Source organism: Pseudophryne corroboree, chromosome 8 (assembly GCF_028390025.1).
Source record: "Pseudophryne corroboree isolate aPseCor3 chromosome 8, aPseCor3.hap2, whole genome shotgun sequence".
Taxonomy (NCBI): domain Eukaryota; kingdom Metazoa; phylum Chordata; class Amphibia; order Anura; family Myobatrachidae; genus Pseudophryne; species Pseudophryne corroboree.
The window spans coordinates 213,285,165-213,305,888 of NC_086451.1; the positions used below are offsets into that span (position 1 = coordinate 213,285,165).

Sequence of the window (20,724 nt, forward strand, 5' to 3'; positions counted from 1 at the left end):
ACACTTCTTGTCTGCAAACTTTTTGTACCTTGAGGAAGCTTTCAAGAGAGCTGTCCGAATATTCTTCTTTTAGCAAACTGACGGAAGATGACATCAGCTGCAAGTACTGCTGTTACTGGAAGCGGCTGAAACTCTGGAACCTTTGGATGGAGACCGTAGTTGGCAAAGAATGGCGTAGAAGAGGATGAAGAGTGGCACTGGTTATTATGACAAAATTCGGCCCATGGAAGAAGATGAACCCAGTCGTCTTGAGAAGAAGATATATAAATTTGGAGGAAGGACTCCAAGTCCTGATTCACCCTTTTGGTTTGCCCATTGGTTTGGGGGTGATAAGCTGTGGAAAACTTTAGCTTGACTTGGAGTGCTGAACAGAAGCTTCGCCAGAATTTGGCTACGAACTGGACACCTCTATCAGAGATAATTTCCTCTGGAAGTCCATGTAATCTGAAGATTTCTTGACTGAAGATTTGAGCCAGCTTGGAAGCTGACGGAAGACCGGTGAGAGGAACGAAGTGAGCCATCTTGGTGAACCGGTCAACTACCACCCAGATGGTATTATACTTGTTACATTCAGGAAGATCCGAAATAAAGTCCATAGATAAATGGGTCCATGGGCAATGCGGAACAGACAAAAGGTACCAGTTGTCCAGCGGGTGACTGGCGAGGCACCTTGTGCTGGGCACATTTAGGGCAGGATGCAATAAACTCTGTAATGTCTTTCTTCAGGGTTGGCCACCAGTATGATCTGGAAATGAATTCAAAGGTTTTCTGAATACCCGCATGTCCGGCAAAGCGAGAGGAATGTGCCCATTGCAAGAGCTTCCTTCTAAGGGCCGGTTTCACAAGGCTTTTCCCTGGAGGAGGCATAGAGTCCACTCTCACGGTGGAGAATGCCACTGAATCGAGAATAGGATATCTTCCAGTAGACTCAGACTCATTTTCTTGCTCCCAGGAGCGGGAAAGAGCATCAGCCTTACGATTCTGTGACCCTGGACAAAACGAAAGTTTAAAGACAAACCTGGAAAAGAAGAGCGCCCATCTGGCTTGACGGGGGTTGAGGCTTTGGGCAGCTTTTAAGTACAGAAGGTTCTTGTGGTCTGTCAGGATAGTGATGGTATGAGAAGCTCCCTCAAGTAAATATCTCCATTCTTCAAGAGCGAGTTTAATAGCTAAAAGTTCTTGATTGCCAATGGAATAATTGCACTCAGCGGGAGAGAACTTTCGTGAGAAGAAGCCACAGGGATGTAAGTGGTCATCCTCGGCTCTTTGAGAGAGCACAGCGCCGACTCCAACTGAAGAAGCATCCACTTCTAAGGTGAAGGGTGAGCTGGTATCAGGCTGTTTCAGGACTGGAGCGGAGACAAACTTCTGTTTGAGTAGATAAAATGCTTGAGTAGCTTCTTCCGACCACTTGGAGGGATTAGCACCTTTTCTTATAAGAGCAGTGATAGGTACTACAATAGTAGAGAAGTCTCGAATGAACCTTCTGTAATAATTGGCGAACCCCAGAAATCTTTAAACACCCGTGAGAGATGTGGGTGTTGGCCAATCACGGATAGCCTGGAGTTTCTCAGGATCCATCTCTAATCTGGAACTGGACACAATGTACCCCAGAAACTGAATTGACTTGACCTCGAAGACGCATTTTTCCAATTTACAGTAGAGATGGTTGGCACGGAGATGGGACAGAACTTCCTTGACCCAATGACGATGCTCCTTTAAATCATTAGCAAAGATTAAAATATCATCGAGGTAGACCACAACATGTCGGTAGAGGATATCATGAAAAATTTCGTTCACGAAATGTTGTAATACTGCTGGAGCGTTGCTGAGTCCGAAAGGCATGATGAGGTACTCGTTATGTCCATCACGGGTGTTAAACGCGGTCTTCCACTCATCACCCTTCCGGATATGGATGAGATTGTACGCACCCCTCAGGTCCAACTTGGAAAAGATGGTGGCTCCACTGACGCGATCAAAAAGCTCGGTGACGAGAGGCAAAGGATACAGGTTTTTCACTGTTATGTCGTTGAGCCCACGGTAGTCAATACAGGGTCACAGACCGCCATCTTTCTTTTTCACAAAGAAGAAGCCTGCGGCAGCCGGTGAGCAGGAAGGTCAAATAAAACCTTTGGCAAGGTTTTCCTTTATATACTCCTTCATGGAGTGGGTCTCTGGAAGCAACAACGGATAGGTACGTCCTCGAGGTTGGGACTTCCCTGGAACGAGATCAATGGGACAATCCCATTCCCTATGAGGAGGAAGAATATCTGCAGAGAATTTACTAAAAACATCAGTGAAATCTTGGTACGGTGGAGGCGGAACATATGTAGACTTGGAAGAAGAGGTGCGAGCTGGAAGTACCTTTTGAAGACAAGTCTCTGAACAGGAAGAACTCCATGCCAAGATATGTGTAGTCTTCCAATCAATTTGCAGATTATAGAGACGAAGCCATGGAAGGCCTAGAACCACAGGATGAGTGGCTTTTGGAATGACCAGAAGAGAAATCAACTTGGAGTAAAGAGCTCCTACCTTCAGACAGATAGGCAGGGTCTTGAGATTAATGACTGCTTCGGAAATCCTGCTGCCATCCACCGCAGTCAGGCATATGGAGGACGAAAGTCTCTCGGTGGGTAGGGACCACCACTTAACGAACTCCGCAGTCACAAAGTTTCCGGCTGCTCCGGAATCTAACAGAGCAATGAGATTCTTGAAGTGCTGAGAAACCTGAAGAGAAACTGGAAGGTTACAGTCACATAAAGATGGAGAGGAATTCATTACTCCTAGCCGACCCTCTCCATGATTGGCTAGGATTTGGAGTTTTCCCTGACGCTTCGGACAAGCATTGATGACATGAGACGGAGCAGCACAATATAGACACAGGTGTTCTGATAAGCGTTTTCTACGCTCTGCAGGAGATAGACGTGAGTGATTGATCTGCATGGGCTCATCTTTAGGTGGAGACAACTGGCGAGGAGGCATAACACTGGAGGTTTTAGAAACTGCGGACCTCTCTCGTTCAATTGCCCTTTCATGGAATCTGAGATCAACTTTGATGCAGAGGGATATCAGCTCACCAATATTAGAAGGTAAGTCTCTGGTAGTGAGCTCATCTTTAATTCGCTCAGATAACCCATGCCAGAAAGCTGCGTAGAGAGCATCATCATTCCATGAGAGTTCAGACGCAAGGATCTAAAATTGTACTAAATATTGACCGACTGTCCGTGTTCCCTGACGAAGCCGGAGGAGATCAGTGGAGGCAAATGTCACACGTCCTGGCTTGTCGAAGATGCGCCTGAAGGTTGCCACAAAACTTGTATAAGAAGAAAGCAGGACATCAGACTTCTCCCATAGAGGTGAGGCCCAATCCAGAGAAGGACCTCTGAGGAGGGAGATAATGTAGGCAACCTTGGTGCGGTCTGTTGGAAAGTTGCCAGGCTGCAACTCAAAGTGAATTTCACACTGGTCTAGAAAACCTCGACAGGCTTTAGGGGAACCATCGAACTTAGCTGGAGTTGGTAGATGAAGACGAGGAGCAGAAACGGGCATGGTGAGTGGGGTTACTACCGAAGGTACAGCAGTCGGCACACTGGACACACCTGAGCCACGGAGGGTTGTTTGTATCCCATCCAGCCGGGAGGAGAGGTCCTGGAGACAGCGAATCACGTGGCCCTGTGCAGCCTCCTGATTTTCAAGGCGGGCTGCAAGTTGTTGCATCGGACTGGTCGCTTGGGCCTGGTCTCCGGCCAGATCCATATGGTCAGTGCTTACTGTCACAACTGAGGGCTGAGGCTGACTGAGGGAAGCCTCAGTTGTAGGGGCTGGCGTGTAGGTGAACCTTGGAGGGGAGATTAGGTTCCTAGACATGCAGTAATGATTATAGTACCATGAGCCCGAAGGCGTGACCACAACGGAGTACAATTATAAACATTCAGTTTATTGAACACACAGTATAACTCTTGGCAAAGAGATAGCGTCAACAGTGAGTGCAGGAATAAATGCAGTACAGTTCCTGAGTATGCAATTGGTAATTGAGACTGTGGCTATGTAGAACAAGATCACAAAGTCCTTTACTAGAATCCGGATTTGGAAAGTCCGTGGCCACAACTAACCGCTGCAAAGAGGAACAACAAGTACTGCACAGTAGATGGTGAACAGGAGACTGGAATAGGCACTGATACACCGAGGTTGAAAAATTGTAGATAGAATTGCCAGAGACTACCGGACGGAACCGGTGTGAGGAAAGTTGTACTTTAACTCACCAGTAGAGCAACAGTTCGATGGTGAGCATCGATGGATACTGTGGTCCAATGTTGTGTGGGATGAAATGCTGGGCGATATATGAATACCGCTGAGGATGAGATGAAGCACCGCTGAAGACAGATGGTAACACTCAACACTGCTGGAAGCTAGAAGTGATGGAACGCTGGAAGCTGGAAGCCAGTGACAAATTTACCTTGAAGCTTAAGAGCGATGCAGTAGTGCAGAGCGATATAGGAAAACCGTTGAAGACAGATGGTAACACCCAACACTGCTGGAAGCTGGAAGTGATGGAACGCTGGAAGCCAGTGACGAATGTACCTTGAAGCTTGAGAGCGATGCAATAATGCAGAGCGATATAGGAAAACCGCTGAAGGCGAGATGAAGCAGCACTGTAGGCAGATGTAAGATCAATCACTGCTGGAAGCTGAAAGCGATGTGAACGACACACTGAAGCTGGAAGCTAGTGACACTTTACCACAGAAGCTAGAGTGCGATGCTGTAGATAACTGGAAACAATAATGATGCCAGGATACCGCTGGAAGCTGGAGGCAGAGTAGAACCTGCGCTGGAAGCCGGTATCAGGATTGCTGTAGAATGCCAGGATTGACAACCAAAGCACTGACGATTATCCAGCCCTGGAGCAGAATATTTATCCCAGCTGGTGAGCAGGGATTGGCTGGATAATTACACAGAGTTCAGACTGCAGCGGATAGGCTGAGAACAACATGTGATGCAAAACAAACATGGCTACGCCCACGTTTGAAACTGGAGGGAAAGTCTGTTTGTATTCCACATGTGAGAATCGGCAGTAATGGTGGCGGAGGCCGCAGAGGGCAGGAGACGCCATACTTTAAACAGATAAATGTTTACTGTAATGTTGCCATGTCAGCGCTGCAGCGATCACAGAAAAGCACCTTGAGATTCAGATATGCAGCACACTGCCCGCAGACTGCGCTTGTGGAATCTGGGCCTGGAATGCCGGGCCAGTCTCAGAAGGCACTTAGCAGGTAAATAATGGAGGCTAATAATCCGGATCGTGACAGTACTACCGTCAGTAGCTGGTGAGCAGAGGGGCGTGCGTGACAAGCATGGGTAAAATAAGATTTTACTCACCGGTAAATCTATTTCTCGTAGTCCGTAGTGGATGCTGGGAACTCCGAAAGGACCATGGGGAATAGCGGCTCCGCAGGAGACTGGGCACAACTAAAGAAAGCTTTTAGGTCACCTGGTGTGCACTGGCTCCTCCCACTATGACCCTCCTCCAAGCCTCAGTTAGGACACTGTGCTCGGACGAGCTGACATAATAAGGAAGGATTTTAAATCCCGGGTAAGACTCTTACCAGCCACACCAATCACACCGTATAACTCGTGATACTATACCCAGTTTAACAGTATGAAAACAACTGAGCCTCTCAACAGATGGCTCAACAATAACCCTTTAGTTAACAGTAACTATGTACAAGTATTGCAGACAATCCGCACTTGGGACGGGCGCCCAGCATCCACTACGGACTACGAGAAATAGATTTACCGGTGAGTAAAATCTTATTTTCTCTGACGTCCTAGTGGATGCTGGGAACTCCGAAAGGACCATGGGGATTATACCAAAGCTCCCAAACGGGTGGGAGAGTGCGGATGACTCTGCAGCACCGAATGAGAGAACTCAAGGTCCTCCTCAGCCAGGGTATCAAATTTGTAGAATTTTGCAAACGTGTTTGCCCCTGACCAAGTAGCAGCTCGGCAAAGTTGTAAAGCCGAGACCCCTCGGGCAGCCGCCCAAGATGAGCCCACCTTCCTTGTGGAATGGGCTTTTACTGATTTAGGATGCGGCAGTCCAGCCGCAGAATGCGCCAGCTGAATTGTGCTACAAATCCAGCGAGCAATAGTCTGCTTAGAAGCAGGAGCACCCAGCTTGTTGGGTGCATACAGGATAAATAGCGAGTCAGTTTTCCTGACTCCAGCCGTCCTGGAAACATAAATTTTCAAGGCCCTGACTACGTCCAGCAACTTGGAATCCTCCAAGTCCCTAGTAGCCGCAGGCACCACAATAGGTTGGTTCAAGTGAAAAGCTGATACCACCTTAGGGAGAAACTGGGGACGAGTCCTCAATTCCGCCCTATCCATATGGAAAATCAGATAAGGGCTTTTACATGACAAAGCTGCCAATTCTGACACACGCCTGGCTGAAGCCAAGGCCAATAACATGACCACTTTCCACGTGAGATATTTTAGATCCACGGTTTTAAGTGGCTCAAACCAATGTGATTTTAAGAAACTCAACACCACGTTGAGATCCCAGGGTGCCACTGGAGGCACAAACGGGGGCTGAATATGCAGCACTCCTTTCACAAACATCTGAACTTCAGGTAGTGAAGCTAGTTCTTTCTGGAAGAAAATCGACAGAGCCGAGATCTGTACCTTAATGGAGCCTAATTTCAGGCCCATAGTCACTCCTGCTTGTAGGAAATGCAGAAATCGACCTAGTTGAAATTCCTCTGTTGGGGCCTTTTTGGCCTCACACCAAGCAACATATTTCCGCCATATGCGGTGATAATGCTTTGCAGTTACATCTTTCCTGGCTTTAATCAGCGTAGGAATGACTTCCTCCGGAATGCCCTTTTCCTTCAGGATCCGGCGTTCAACCGCCATGCCGTCAAACGCAGCCGCGGTAAGTCTTGGAACAGACAGGGACCCTGCTGCATTGCTGAAAGAAAGAAAAACACCCTAAGGTGAATTTACTCCAGGCGCTGATTGGGGAGATGCACCACAGCAGCTATAACAAAATAGGGGTTGGTCAGACCCCCAAAACACAAATGTATACAAAGAAAAGAATTGAAGCGCTAACTTGGTCATATATGAGAGAAGCAGGTCACATGAAAAACCACATATTTAATAATGTAAAAGAATACAATTAAAATGTTATAAAATATACATGGGTGTATATATAAGAAGACACTGGTGGGTGTCAGATCACAAAGCAGCAGTGCCCCTCTCAGTCCTGATACGAATCAATGAAAGCAGTTCAAACCTGTTCCAATAAAACAGTCCCCTAGTGATAGAATCTTCCCACTTTGTGGATTCCCGTTAGAAGATCATCCATTCCCAGCGTGGAATTTCCATACAGCCAAACAAGGGACAAGCTTCTGCGGATGCCTACCGCTTAAACGCCTTGAACAACTGCTGGTGGTAAATATTATACCTAATGGAACATTAACGGGACACCCAGATTCTATCACTAGGGGACTGTTTTATTGGAACAGGTTTGAACTGCTTTCATTGATTCGTATCAGGACTGAGAGGGGCACTGCTGCTTTGTGATCTGACACCCACCAGTGTCTTCTTATATATACACCCATGTATATTTTATACCATTTTAATTGTATTCTTTTACATTATTAAATATGTGGTTTTTCATGTGACCTGCTTCTCTCATATATGACCAAGTTAGGGCCCCTGCTGCAGCAGGTCCTGTCTGAGCGGCAGAGGCCATGGGTCCTCTGAGATCATCTCTTGAAGTTCCGGGTACCACGCTCGTCTTGGCCAATCCGGAACCACGAGTATTGTTCTTACTCCTCGTTTTTTTATTATTCTCAGTACCTTTGGTATGAGAGGCAGAGGAGGGAACACATAAACTGACTGGTACACCCACGGTGTCATTAGGGCGTCCACAGCTATCGCCTGAGGGTCCCTTGACCTGGCGCAATATCTCTCTAGTTTTTTGTTTAAGCGGGACGCCATCATGTCCACCTGTGGCCGTTCCCATCGATTTACAATCAGCGTGAAGACTTCTGGATGAAGTCCCCACTCTCCCGGGTGGAGGTCGTGCCTGCTGAGAAAGTCTGCTTCCCAGTTGTCCACTCCCGGAATGAACACTGCTGACAGTGCTAGTACGTGATTTTCCGCCCATCGGAGAATCCTTGTGGCTTCTGCCATTGCCATCCTGCTTCTTGTGCCGCCCTGTCGATTTACATGGGCGACTGCCGTGATGTTGTCTGACTGGATCAGTACCGGCTGGTGTAGAAGCAGGGATTTTGCCTGACTTAGGGCATTGTAAATGGCCCTTAGTTCCAGAATATTTATGTGTAGGGAAGTCTCCTGACTCGACCATAGTCCTTGGAAGTTTCTTCCCTGTGTGACTGCCCCCCAGCCTCGAAGGCTGGCATCCGTGGTCACCAGGACCCAGTCCTGTATGCCGAATCTGCGGCCCTCTAGAAGATGAGCACTCTGCAGCCACCACAGCAGAGACACCCTGGTTCTTGGAGACAGGGTTATTAGGCGATGCATCTGAAGATGCGATCCGGACCATTGGTCCAACAGGTCCCACTGAAAGATTCTGGCATGGAACCTGCCGAAAGGAATTGCTTTGTAAGAAGCCACCATCTTTCCCAGGACCCGCGTGCAGTGATGCACCGATACCTGTTTCGGTTTCAGGAGGTCTCTGACTAGAGATGACAGCTCCTTGGCTTTTTCCTTCGGGAGAAACACTTTTTTCTGGACTGTATCCAGAATCATACCCAGGAACAGTAGACGTGTCGTCGGAACCAGCTGTGATTTTGGAATATTCAGAATCCAACCGTGCTGGTGTAGCACCACCTGAGATAGTGCTACTCCCACCAACAACTGCTCCTTGGACCTCGCCTTTATTAGGAGATCGTCCAAGTACGGGATAATTAAAACTCCCTTTCTTCGAAGGAGTATCATCATTTCCGCCATTACTTTGGTAAACACCCTCGGTGCCGTGGAGAGTCCAAACGGCAGCGTCTGGAATTGGTAATGGCAATCCTGTACCACAAATCTGAGGTACTCCTGGTGAGGATAGTAAATGGGGACATGCAGGTAAGCATCCTTGATGTCCAGGGATACCACGTAATCCCCCTCGTCCAGGCTTGCAGTAACCGCCCTGAGCGATTCCATCTTGAACTTGAATTTTTTTATGTATGTGTTCAAGGATTTCAAATTTAAAATGGGTCTCACCGAACCGTCCGGTTTCGGTACCACAAACAGTGTGGAATAGTAACCCCGTCCTTGTTGAAGTAGGGGCACCTTGACTATCACCTGCTGGGAATACAGCTTGTGAATTGCCTCTAGCACAGCCTCCCTGCCTGAGGGAGTTGTCGGCAAGGCAGATTTTAGGAACCGGTGGGGTGGAGACGCCTCGAATTCCAGTTTGTAACCTTGAGATACTATTTGCAGGATCCAGGGATCCACCTGTGAGCGAGCCCACTGATCGCTGAAATTTTTGAGGCGGCCCCCCACCGTACCTGGCTCCGCCTGTGGAGCCCCACCGTCATTCGGCGGACTTGGAAGAAGCGGGGGAGGACTTTTGCTCCTGGGAACCTGCTGTTTGTTGCAGCCTTTTTCCCCTACCTCTGCCTCTGGACAGAAAGGACCCGCCTTTTCCACGCCTGTTTTTCTGAGTCCGAAAGGACTGTACCTGATAAAACGGCACCTTTTTAGGCTGTGAGGGAACATGGGGTAAAAATGCTGACTTCCCAGACGTTGCTGTGGAAACTAGGTCTGAGAGACCATCCCCGAATAACTCCTCACCCTTATAAGGCAAAACTTCCATGTGCCTTTTAGAATCTGCATCCCCTGTCCACTGCCGAGTCCATAAGCCTCTCCTAGCAGAAATGGACAATGCACTTATTTTAGATGCCAGCTGGCAGATCTCCCTCTGTGCATCTCTCATGTATAAGACTGAGTCTTTTATATGCTCTATGGTTAGCAGAATAGTGTCCCTGTCTAGGGTGTCAATATTTTCTGACAGGGAATCTGACCACGCAGCGGCAGCACTGCACATCCATGCTGACGCAATAGCTGGTCTAAGTATAATGCCTGAGTGTGTATATACAGACTTCAGGATCGCCTCCTGCTTTCTATCAGCAGGTTCCTTGAGGGCGGCCGTATCCGGAGACGGTAGTGCCACCTTTTTAGACAAACGTGTGAGCGCTTTATCCACCCTAGGTGGTGTCTCCCAACATGACCTATCCTCTGGCGGGAAAGGGAACGCCATTAGTAACTTCTTAGAGATTACCAATCTTTTATCAGGGAAGGCCCACGCTTCTTCACACACTTCATTTAATTCTTCTGATGGGGGAAAACCTACGGGTAGTTTTTTCTCCCCAAACATAATACCCTTTTTAGTGGTACCTGGGTTTATATCAGAAATTTGTAACACCTCTTTCATTGCTTCAATCATGCAACGAATGGCCTTAGTGGACATTAGACTAGACTCATCGTCGTCGACACTGGTGTCAGTATCCGTGTCGACATCCGCATCTGCCATCTGAGGTAGCGGGCGTTTTAGAGCCCCCGATGGCCTTTGAGACGCCTGGACAGGCACGAGCTGAGAAGCCGGCTGTCCCGCATTTGGCATGTCGTCAAATTTTTTGTGTAAGGAGTCGACACGTGCACGCAATTCCTTCCATAAGTCCATCCACTCAGGTGTCTGCCCCGCAGGGGGTGACATCCCTTCTATAGGCATCTGCTCCGCCTCCACATCATTATCCTCATCAAACATGTCGACACAGCCGTACCGACACACCGCACACACACAGGGAATGCTCTAACAGAGGACAGGACCCACAAAAGCCCTTTGGGGAGACAGAGTGAGAGTATGCCAGCACACACCAGAGCGCTATATAATGCAGGGACTAACTGAATTATGTCCCCTATAGCTGCTGTTATATATATATACTGCGCCTAAATTTAGTGCCCCCCCTCTCTTTTTTACCCTTTTCTGTAGTGTAGACTGCAGGGGAGAGCCAGGGAGCTTCCTTCCAGCGGAGCTGTGAGGGAGAAATGGCGCCAGTGTGCTGAAGGAGATAGCTCCGCCCCTTTTTCGCTGACTATTCTCCCGCTTTTTTATGGATTCTGGCAGGGGTAATTATCACATATATAGCCTCTAGGGCTATATATTGTGGTATTTTTGCCAGCCAAGGTGTTTTTATTGCTGCTCAGGGCGCCCCCCCCTAGTGCCCTGCACCCTCAGTGACCGGAGTGTGAAGTGTGAATGAGGAGCAATGGCGCACAGCTGCAGTGCTGTGCGCTACCTTGGTGAAGACTGATGTCTTCTGCCGCCGATTTTCCGGACCTCTTCTTACTTCTGGCTCTGTAAGGGGGACGGCGGCGCGGCTCCGGGACCGAACACCAAGGCCAGTTCCATGCGGTCGATCCCTCTGGAGCTAATGGTGTCCAGTAGCCTAAGAAGCCCAAGCTAGCTGCAAGCAGGTAGGTTCGCTTCTTCTCCCCTTAGTCCCTCGCTGCAGTGAGCCTGTTGCCAGCAGGTCTCACTGTAAAATAAAAAACCTAATTATATACTTTCTTTCTAGAAGCTCAGGAGAGCCCCTAGTGTGCATCCAACCTCGGCCGGGCACAAAATCTAACTGAGGCTTGGAGGAGGGTCATAGTGGGAGGAGCCAGTGCACACCAGGTGACCTAAAAGCTTTCTTTAGTTGTGCCCAGTCTCCTGCGGAGCCGCTATTCCCCATGGTCCTTTCGGAGTTCCCAGCATCCACTAGGACGTCAGAGAAATGTGTAATAAATGCTGATATCCTGCTGCGGAGTACTCTGATGACATAATGAGGCACGTGTGGCTCTGATAATGTACGGTATATGTAATATATTTTACACACGTGTTTCCATATATAAATGTTTCAGAGTGGCCCAGTCAAAATTTTATTTGAATAGCACTGCTACAGACGGACACTAGTTACCAACATTATGCTCATCCAGTCAGTTAAGTGAAGCCGGTCCTCATAGTCATTGGGCGGGGGACCAAAGCATAATTTTGCACCTGGGCCCACCACTTGCTTGTTCCGCCACTGTTCCTCAGCTATTTTACCTCACCGCATGTCACTGCCATGCTATGGCCCAGATTTATCAATCTTTTGAGAGTGATATTTTGCACAGTGATAACGTACCAACCAATCAGCTCTTAACTGTCATTTTTAAAACACAGCCTGTAACATGGTAATTAGGAGGTGGTTGACTGGTACTTTATCACCGTGCAATTTATCACTCTCCAAGGCATCTGGCTCTGGTACTAGCCAGTACCTCCTGAGCCATTTGGGTGTGGTTCATCAAATCGACAGTATCTAGGTCGACAATGTTTAGGTCGACCACTATAGGTCGACAGTCACTAGGTCGACATGGATGGAAGGTCGACAGGGTTTCTAGGTCGACATGTGCTAGGTCGACAGGTCTAAAGGTCGACATGAGTTTTTTTTTTTTTTGTATCGTTTTCTTCGTAGAGTGACCGGGATCCCAAATTAGTGCACCGCGTTCGCTCGCCATGCTTCGAGCATGGTGCCTTCGCTCCGCTACCGCTTCGCTCGGCACACTTTACCGTTCCAGTCGTAGTCCACGTGGATCTTTAAGTATGAAAAAATTCAAAAAAAGAAAAAAAAAATGTGAAAAACTCATGTCGACCTTTAGACCTGTCGACCTAGCACATGTCGACCTAGAAACCCTGTCGACCTTCCATCCATGTCGACCTAGTGACTGTCGATCTTCAGACCGGATCCCGAGCCATTTACCTCACCACACGTCCCTGCGTGACGGTCCCAGGATAGCAATAGCTATCAGCCAGTATTTTCAGTGCAATAAGTGGTGATAAATGGACCCCCTAACCTTGTTTTTTCCGTGTGTACAAATCATTCAGTGAAAACCCTGTTTGTAAAAAGAATCTTTCAAAATCAATTCATGGAATTGTTGCTTGTGGAAGTACAGAGACTTCAGAACAGCAAGGAGAACCAGACTGAAGAGTGAGCCGCATGAGTGGGTGTGAGCAACAGCAACTGGCTATATTGACAGTCACTTATGTAATACCCTCTTCAGCTGGATATGCCCCATTGCTATGAACACGCCTAATACTATGCATTGATTACTACACTCAGACTGGAATATTTATGCTCGTAACAGCTAAAGCTACCAAAGCATTTAGTTCACACAGTATTATGTTAAAATATTGTGACAAACAAAAAATTGAAAACATTTCCCAACACGACATTTGTTGCAAATAACTTTTGTGTATTGTACTGTTTTTTCTTTTCTGTTTATACTTTTGTTGCTTGCAGTTTGCATTACATGCATTTCAGCTTGCAGTTTGCATTACATGCATTTCATAGCACTGAGCATCAATACAGTTACCATACTAGTAGTCTATAGCATATACAGTACATATGTGTCTACTGAAATACACACGGTTAATATAGAATACCTTACAGTAGTCTCTGAAAGAGCCATGTGCTACAACAGCACTGACAGCTCCCATGTGGTACAGCAGAGGCATGCAGGAAATCCCTCTGCTGCTCATCATCTAATGCCCCCCTCATGCAGACCTTTACCGAGTCTGCTGCTGCTGCACCTTCTACTTTCGTGGCCAGCAGCCGACACACATCACTCTAGCTCTAGTTCAGACACCCGCCCCGGGGAGTTTCTTGGCTAGTATCCGGGGACACAGGGGGGACGGTCCCCTGTAAGATCCGCCCGGGTTTTAGGGCCTCGCTGTAGTTGGAAGCCGGCTGAGCACGGGCACCGTGCTCTCTCTCCCCGGACACCGGGACAGCTGATAGTGACAGGGGCAGCCACACACTGGGCAGTGCTGAGCGGAGCGGCAGGAGGCGAGATGCACTAAGATACTGTGGGGGACAGGTAAGAGAGCCCAGCAGCTAGGGGAGCATTGGGGAGATACTAGTGTCGCTCACTAGCGCCCAGGGGTGAGCACTGAGGAGGAGCTGCTAGTTTGCGGGGAGGTGGAGGGTCGGAGGCTGCGAGAAGCGCTCAGGATTGCAGGGAGTGTGGAGACGCCGGAGGGCGGTGTGCGGTGTGCGGTGCAGCCTCTACGTGGTGATAGAGCAGAGGGAGACTGAGAAGTTTTAGGAGAGACATATGTCAGAGATCAGGAGAGGGAATAAGTTACACACTGTAGAAGACTGAGCGCAGGATAGTAAATCACTGTATACAGAAGTGAGAGGGTGCGGGGGAGAGAGGGGGGGGAAAGCAGCCGAGGGATACTACACGAGCCGGGAAGCAGAGTAATATCGGGTGGGCGGGCACTCTCCTTGGCACTCACCCTGACCCCGGGAGGGCGATGGAGGTGCATATCGGGCTCGGGGGGGTATACAAGCAGCCTCCCGGTAAGATGATCCGGGGAGCCTTTGAGAACCTCTTTCTGAGCGTGCGGGAGGCGCTACAAGGTGAACGGAGAGCAGCTGCAGCACCTGAGACATCCCAACCGGCTCCCAATTGGGAGGAGCCCGCAGCCACTTACCCACATTCCAGCTGGAGCGAACCCCCAGAACCGCAGCCCCTCTCCGCCTGGTCCGAGCCCCGGAGCAGCCAGTCACCGGCGTGGAGAGTGCCGCCAGGTGCACAGCCAGAGGCAGCTCCGTGCAGTCCGCGCAGCTCCCAGGTCTCCCAGTTCCCGCAGCTCAGCAGCTGTTCCACAGAGCTGAAAGAGATCCTGGGTGACCGGGAGGGGATGCTGGAGACCGAGGAGGCAAGCTCACAGCACGCCGCCAAGGAAGGGTACCCACTGGCCCCGGAGGGCATCTCTGACAGTGCCAAAGAGATCTGCAAAGCGGTGTCCGTGTCGCTGGGGCTGAGCATGGAGGCGCTGGAGCAGCTGAGCGCAGGGGGAGAGGCGCAGAGAGGAGACTGCATGTTCGCCGCCTCCTGCACTCACACCATGGACACCCACAAGTGCCAAGTGGGTGAGAAGGAGAAGAATGACACTTCATCCCCCCAGTACCGGGACGGTGCCTTTAGGAGGAGCGGCCAGACAAACTTTTCCTCTGGCAAAGCCCCAGAGGATGGCAGTTCGCTGGGCACGGATGAGAAGGAGCAGCCTTGTACAGACTTGGCACTGCCAGAACCTGGAGGCTACAGAAGCCGTGGTATGGAGTTGACACCCAGCCTCACGTTATATAAACCCTCTACATTTATGGAGGATGCCCCTTCGTACACAGGCAGGGATTATTACAGCTTTCAGATGGCACTTACACCACATGGCAGGATAAAGGTAGAGAGCCCCATGGAGTTTGGTGGCAGTGCTTGGGGGGCACCAAGCAGGTATGGTGAGCTGTCAAGTTTCTCCCACTGTGGTCCAACTGCCAACTGGCACTCTTTCTTTGAGGAAGGTCAACCCTCTGGTTCTTACACAGATGCCACCCTGTATAGCTACCCCCGAAGCCATGTTCCACCTGGTCCAGACAGTGAATTCCCTCCAGATACTTGGTATCCAGCCACAGCCATGTTGGGCAGGGTTCCTTATGGTGCTCCCATGAAGACCGAGATGACCCCATGGATGGAAGGATACTCTGGTGCATTTGGAGAGATTAGGTAAGCAGTTTGCAATGTTGCAGTGTCATCAGTGATACATGTTATAATAATAAGTGGCATGATATGTTCAGTCACAGCCTTAAAGTAAATCTATTTTCCTTTTCTAAATGTGAGAAAGTTTAGTTTCAAAGTTTAATTATACAGAGATATGCTGACTATGAATGTGTAGTAGTGTGAGTAGGTGCAGCACTGGACAGCGTCACTCTTGCTCTTCCGCGTTCACCTTCTCTAACACTACACACACTTACACCATAATGGTAACACCCTAATTATTGTTGCCCTTTGTTTTCCCTTTGTGAATGCAAGCTGCATCACAGCATTAAAACAATCAACACTTATTTGTGAGAAGAAAAAAAAACTTTTTAAAATATCTACATTTCAACATCTAGTTTATTTCTTGAGCTATTAACCCTTTTATCTGTTCTCATAGTATGTTTCTTTCATGTTTTTACTGCCTTATATTTGTACAGTATACCGCAACTTTCTTGAAGATGAAAAATACGTGTAGAGTATTCTATATAATTTACATTGGTACTGTATACTAGCTACTTTTTGTATTATGATTTGTTACTTTTTTTTTTTTAGATAGAAGAACCTCAGTAAATATGCTGTCATTTTTCACTGTCCAGCTGACCATTTAGTTATTAACAATTTAAGTATTATTGACTCTAACATATAAAATATAGGTAATTTGACTGTCTATAATAATGCAATTTTTATTGTTTACTCTTGTGGTTATAGAACAGCGCGTACCAGAGTGTTATACATTAGCTGCACATATACTATCTATCTATCTATCTATCTATCTATCTATCTATCTATCTATCTATCTATCTATCTATCTACAGTACCTATCACCTTGAGAGTCTGTTATCTTTAAATCAAAATGATTATTGTTTTTTTTAATCGGGGTAGATCAACTCAGGAAGTCCAACCTTACCATATGTATGTATGTATGTATGTATGTATATATATATATATATATATATATATATATATATATATATATATATATGTGTGTATGTATGTATGTATGTATATATATATATATATATATACATACATATGTAAATAATACCTTGCACACACTTAGAGTACAAATGTATATGTACACATTTTCTAAAGTGTCACACAAGGTTGGATACAAAACCTTATACATTAATTATAATTTCTTTTTATAAGTGGCTGGGTTTTTTTATTTACTTGATAGCATGTGTTCCTTTTAATTATATCAAAGCATCTATTATCTCAACTTTCAACATTTTATTGCGTATAACGTAAAGTCATTGTAGTGCACCACAAAATACTGGCAATATATTAATAATAATACTACTAATAATAAATAATAAAATGATCAGTGTATCTTTGCGCATCATTTGCAGTTAGAAACGAAGGGCTGTTTCAGTGACAAACATGGACATAATGTGTAACAGCATTATAACTTCCTCTTGTTTCTCTCTAGGAATACAAAACCGTAAAGTCATGTTTGCATGAGACATATTTATGTTGGTGTGAAGGGAAGTATTTTTATATTATGACAGATGAAAATAAAACAGTTTTATGAATAAACTAATAATTGTATTAGAACTCATAATTGCTGTTTCCTCAGCATTTAAATGCCGGTAACGGCAGCCTGTCTCGCACCCTTTGCCTGGCCAATTCGCACCCCGATTTGCACAGAATTGCTCGCTACCATATGGGGTAGCAAACACTTTTGTGCGAGAGCCCGCTGCCTAAAGTGCGTCGGGTTCCGTGCTGATTCGGCTGGGTGAGATAATCGCCGGCAATTGAATTCCCACCATAATGTGTAACTACCTCTTCCTTCTCTCTCTAGGAATAAAAAGCAGTAAAGTCTTCATTGCAAGAGACATTTTTATGTTTGTGTGAATGAAAGTATTTTTATATTCTTAGAGATATGAAAATAATACAGTTTAATGAAACTACTAATCATTTTATATAATCTTATGTAGCCTTAAAGGAAGACACATGTGTCCCTTGACTGAGCGCAGTTATCTAGCATGTTCTTAGTGCAAGTTTTCTAGAGGAAGAGAAGAAAGAACTTCTGCTGAAAGCCACAGAATTTGGGTACTATCTAATAAAGTTTTTTATTTTTTTTATTTATACTAAAATAATGTATTCATGAAATACTGGTTTATGTACCATTCACATCAGATTTGTTGCCTTTCTGGTACAAAATTTGGTGTTTAATATTCAGTAATAAACACACACATTGATGGTGTATAATTTATTGCACTTAAACAGCTCATCCATATTAATTTTGATATATAAAGTGAATCTAACAATCTAAATGATGCCAGTTCCTGAGTAACTCAGTTTAATGTTGCTGTAGAAATTGATCCAGCTGTAAATATTATGAACCGTACTGTATATAACAAATGGAAAGATTCGGTCATTCCTAATAAATTATTTTCTGAACCTCTTTACCCACCAAAAAGTTTTTCTTTATTTTTTTTTATCCTGCTGTTCCTTTAACTGGCAGTTCACTAGTGCCGTATGAAGTGTGTACTCAATGGAATTTGTCCTTGTGTTATTTGTAGTTTTTTATCCTTAGCTTTCTGATTTTGAGAACATGCATAATGCATTTAACGTTTATCAAGAGAATATGTTTATTAGACGCTCCAGCTTTTTAATATTTTCCGTACTAAATACTGATGAGTGTCCTTAAGTCACCATTTGCATATAATAAGATCCCACCATTTCTACAGTGAATTTGACTGTAGTAAAAAAATAAGTTAATTATATAAATATTAAGTAAATAATGTAATAGAGAAAACCAACAAATTTCATGATACATAAAAAATAATATATTTTTTTTTAAAGATACCTCCACTGTGGTGTCTTTCCATTCTCCAAGTAAATATTTTGTGTTCTGGATGTTACTTTTAATATAGTGGCACAAGGAAAATGTGCATACTGTATTATAACTTTTGACTTGTCAGAGGGTGCTGCAATTGATTGTTGAGAAGTTTCCTGCAGTTTACTAGTTTATGGATTATTGTATTTTTATTTTTTCCCACAGATTGTAGTGGGTCATTTAATTCTGTGGAAGTTACATTTAATTCTGTGGAATTGTATCTGCAGTCTTTCTTCTATCAACAGCTCCTCCTTCTATAAGGAGCCAGGACGTGCAGTCCATTCTTTTACATAGTTTTTCAGCTATACCATTCTTCTTTTCTCTTGGATTAGGAGAAAAAGACCTTAGGTTTCAGAACTCTTGTCTGATGTACTGTACACATAGTTTCTGGGAGTTCCTGTTGCTTTTCTGCGTGTAGTTCTATAAGTTTGTCTATGTATGTGTGGTTTCTTATATACTGGTTGAGCTATTCATACAGTCTGCGATAAACATAAGTTTTTCTAGTTTGCTAGAACTTTGCTTACTTTTTTTTTGTCTACAAACTTTTCAGGATGTTTTCTAGGATTAATAATTGTAATATTAGCTACTCATCTTGACAGTGACAGGTTATTGGTAGCAAATTGATACAATTCTTGCAGAAAATTGCACTTTTATAACTTTTGACGTGGCAAAGACCATTTTATATAATGCATGCATCTTGGTCTATTTCTATTTTCTTCCATGACAATCCATACTGTCATAAGGAGAATAACACATTGTATCAGTAGATTTATATCTAGTGACTTATTTACTTAAAATGTAATTATGTGATACTGGTATAGTATTTTCTGTGCTTTTTTATTTTTACTATATCCAGTCAAAATGTCTTTAAATAATTCGATTTTTCATTAATTGCGTTTTACCTCAGTAAAGCACTGCGGAATATGTGTGCACTATATAAAGCAACTGGTAATATATAAAACAATCTATGACAAAATGTTGACCCTCCAACACTAAATTATCTCTTCAACTATATGTATGTATGTATGTATGTATGTGTGTATATATATATATATATATATATATACATACATACATATTTAAAATATAGACTGTTCCAATGATATGAGAAAGTGTATCTGATTTAACCTGTTCACAAAGTGTTTAGCGTCAATAAGAAACCCTAACAGCATTTTTGAGCCATACATGCAGGACTTTGTAATACGCTAATATATTGATATGTTTTGCATCATAAAATATTTTTTTCATGCTACAAAGCAACCTAGTTTTGCAACTAAAGACCAGCAGTTCTTTTTTTAAATAAAAAAAACTACATTTTGTGTCAAATAGGATAGTACACACCAGAGCTAATTTTGGATTTGTCTCTCATTTTGGAATCGTCCTGTACAGTTTTTGCAATTTTTATTCAGCATGTGTAATTTTAATATAAGCGTTAATAATGTGTAATAATATATGTATCAAGTACAGTGGTGCAGTATGTATATTTTATGCACATATGTTACATTCCATAACCCAATCACAGTGTTAATTAATTTTTAATGTTAATGTAGTGTTAATGAAACTTTATTTTTCAGATATTATTATCAGTTTTTGTTTATTTTTGCGATTTTTAGCAGATGCTTTTATTTTGATTCTTTTCTCTCGGAAATTGAAACGTTTATTATTTCAACTTTCTATATTGATGGATAGGCACTGATGTAATTTTGTAAGGCATTCTTAAGTAATAAAGTAACCTAAACACTTTTTTCAGTGTTTCCTAAATAAATACCAGGCCTGAGGGATAATGGATAAAACGTATACAAATGTGATAAGTCATTCTACAGATTACATAAATCTGTGGTGCCATATTGCCATAAACCTAGACAGTTTGGCAATATTCTTGAATTTAATATAAATGAGGATCAGATGCAGTGAACACTGTGTTATATTTCTGCACCTGTGTTTTTTGTGCGCAAAGCTACGATTCCCGGAATCATTAGAATACTTTCATTGAACCTGTATGGAAAGCCTTGAAATTTGTGTTCTAGCACTGGAAAAGTCCTTGCGGTTTCAAACCAGATCAGTATTAATTAACATAATTAATAAGAATTACAGAAAGCGGTATTATGCTTATTATATTATGTGCACTTTGCACTTTTTATTAACCAGATATTATAGATTGTTCTTGTATACTGCCAAAGCAAACAACACACTGCACAGTGAACTCTTGCCCAGTCAAATTATTTTGAAAACACAAGGAGATA

At 44.7% G+C, this 20,724-nt stretch overlaps 1 protein-coding gene across 1 annotated transcript in view; it reads left to right on the plus strand.

Moving 5' to 3' along the window:
- Window positions 1-13,637: 13,637 nt before the first annotated feature.
- Window positions 13,638-20,724, plus strand: part of AR (androgen receptor) — a 755,291-nt gene continuing 748,204 nt past the window's right edge. Inside the window, exon 1 of the mRNA XM_063937072.1 lies at window positions 13,638-15,606. Coding sequence (XP_063793142.1) covers window positions 14,357-15,606 — 1,250 coding nt within the window. The 5' untranslated portion in view covers window positions 13,638-14,356. The remainder of the gene's footprint in view (window positions 15,607-20,724) is intronic.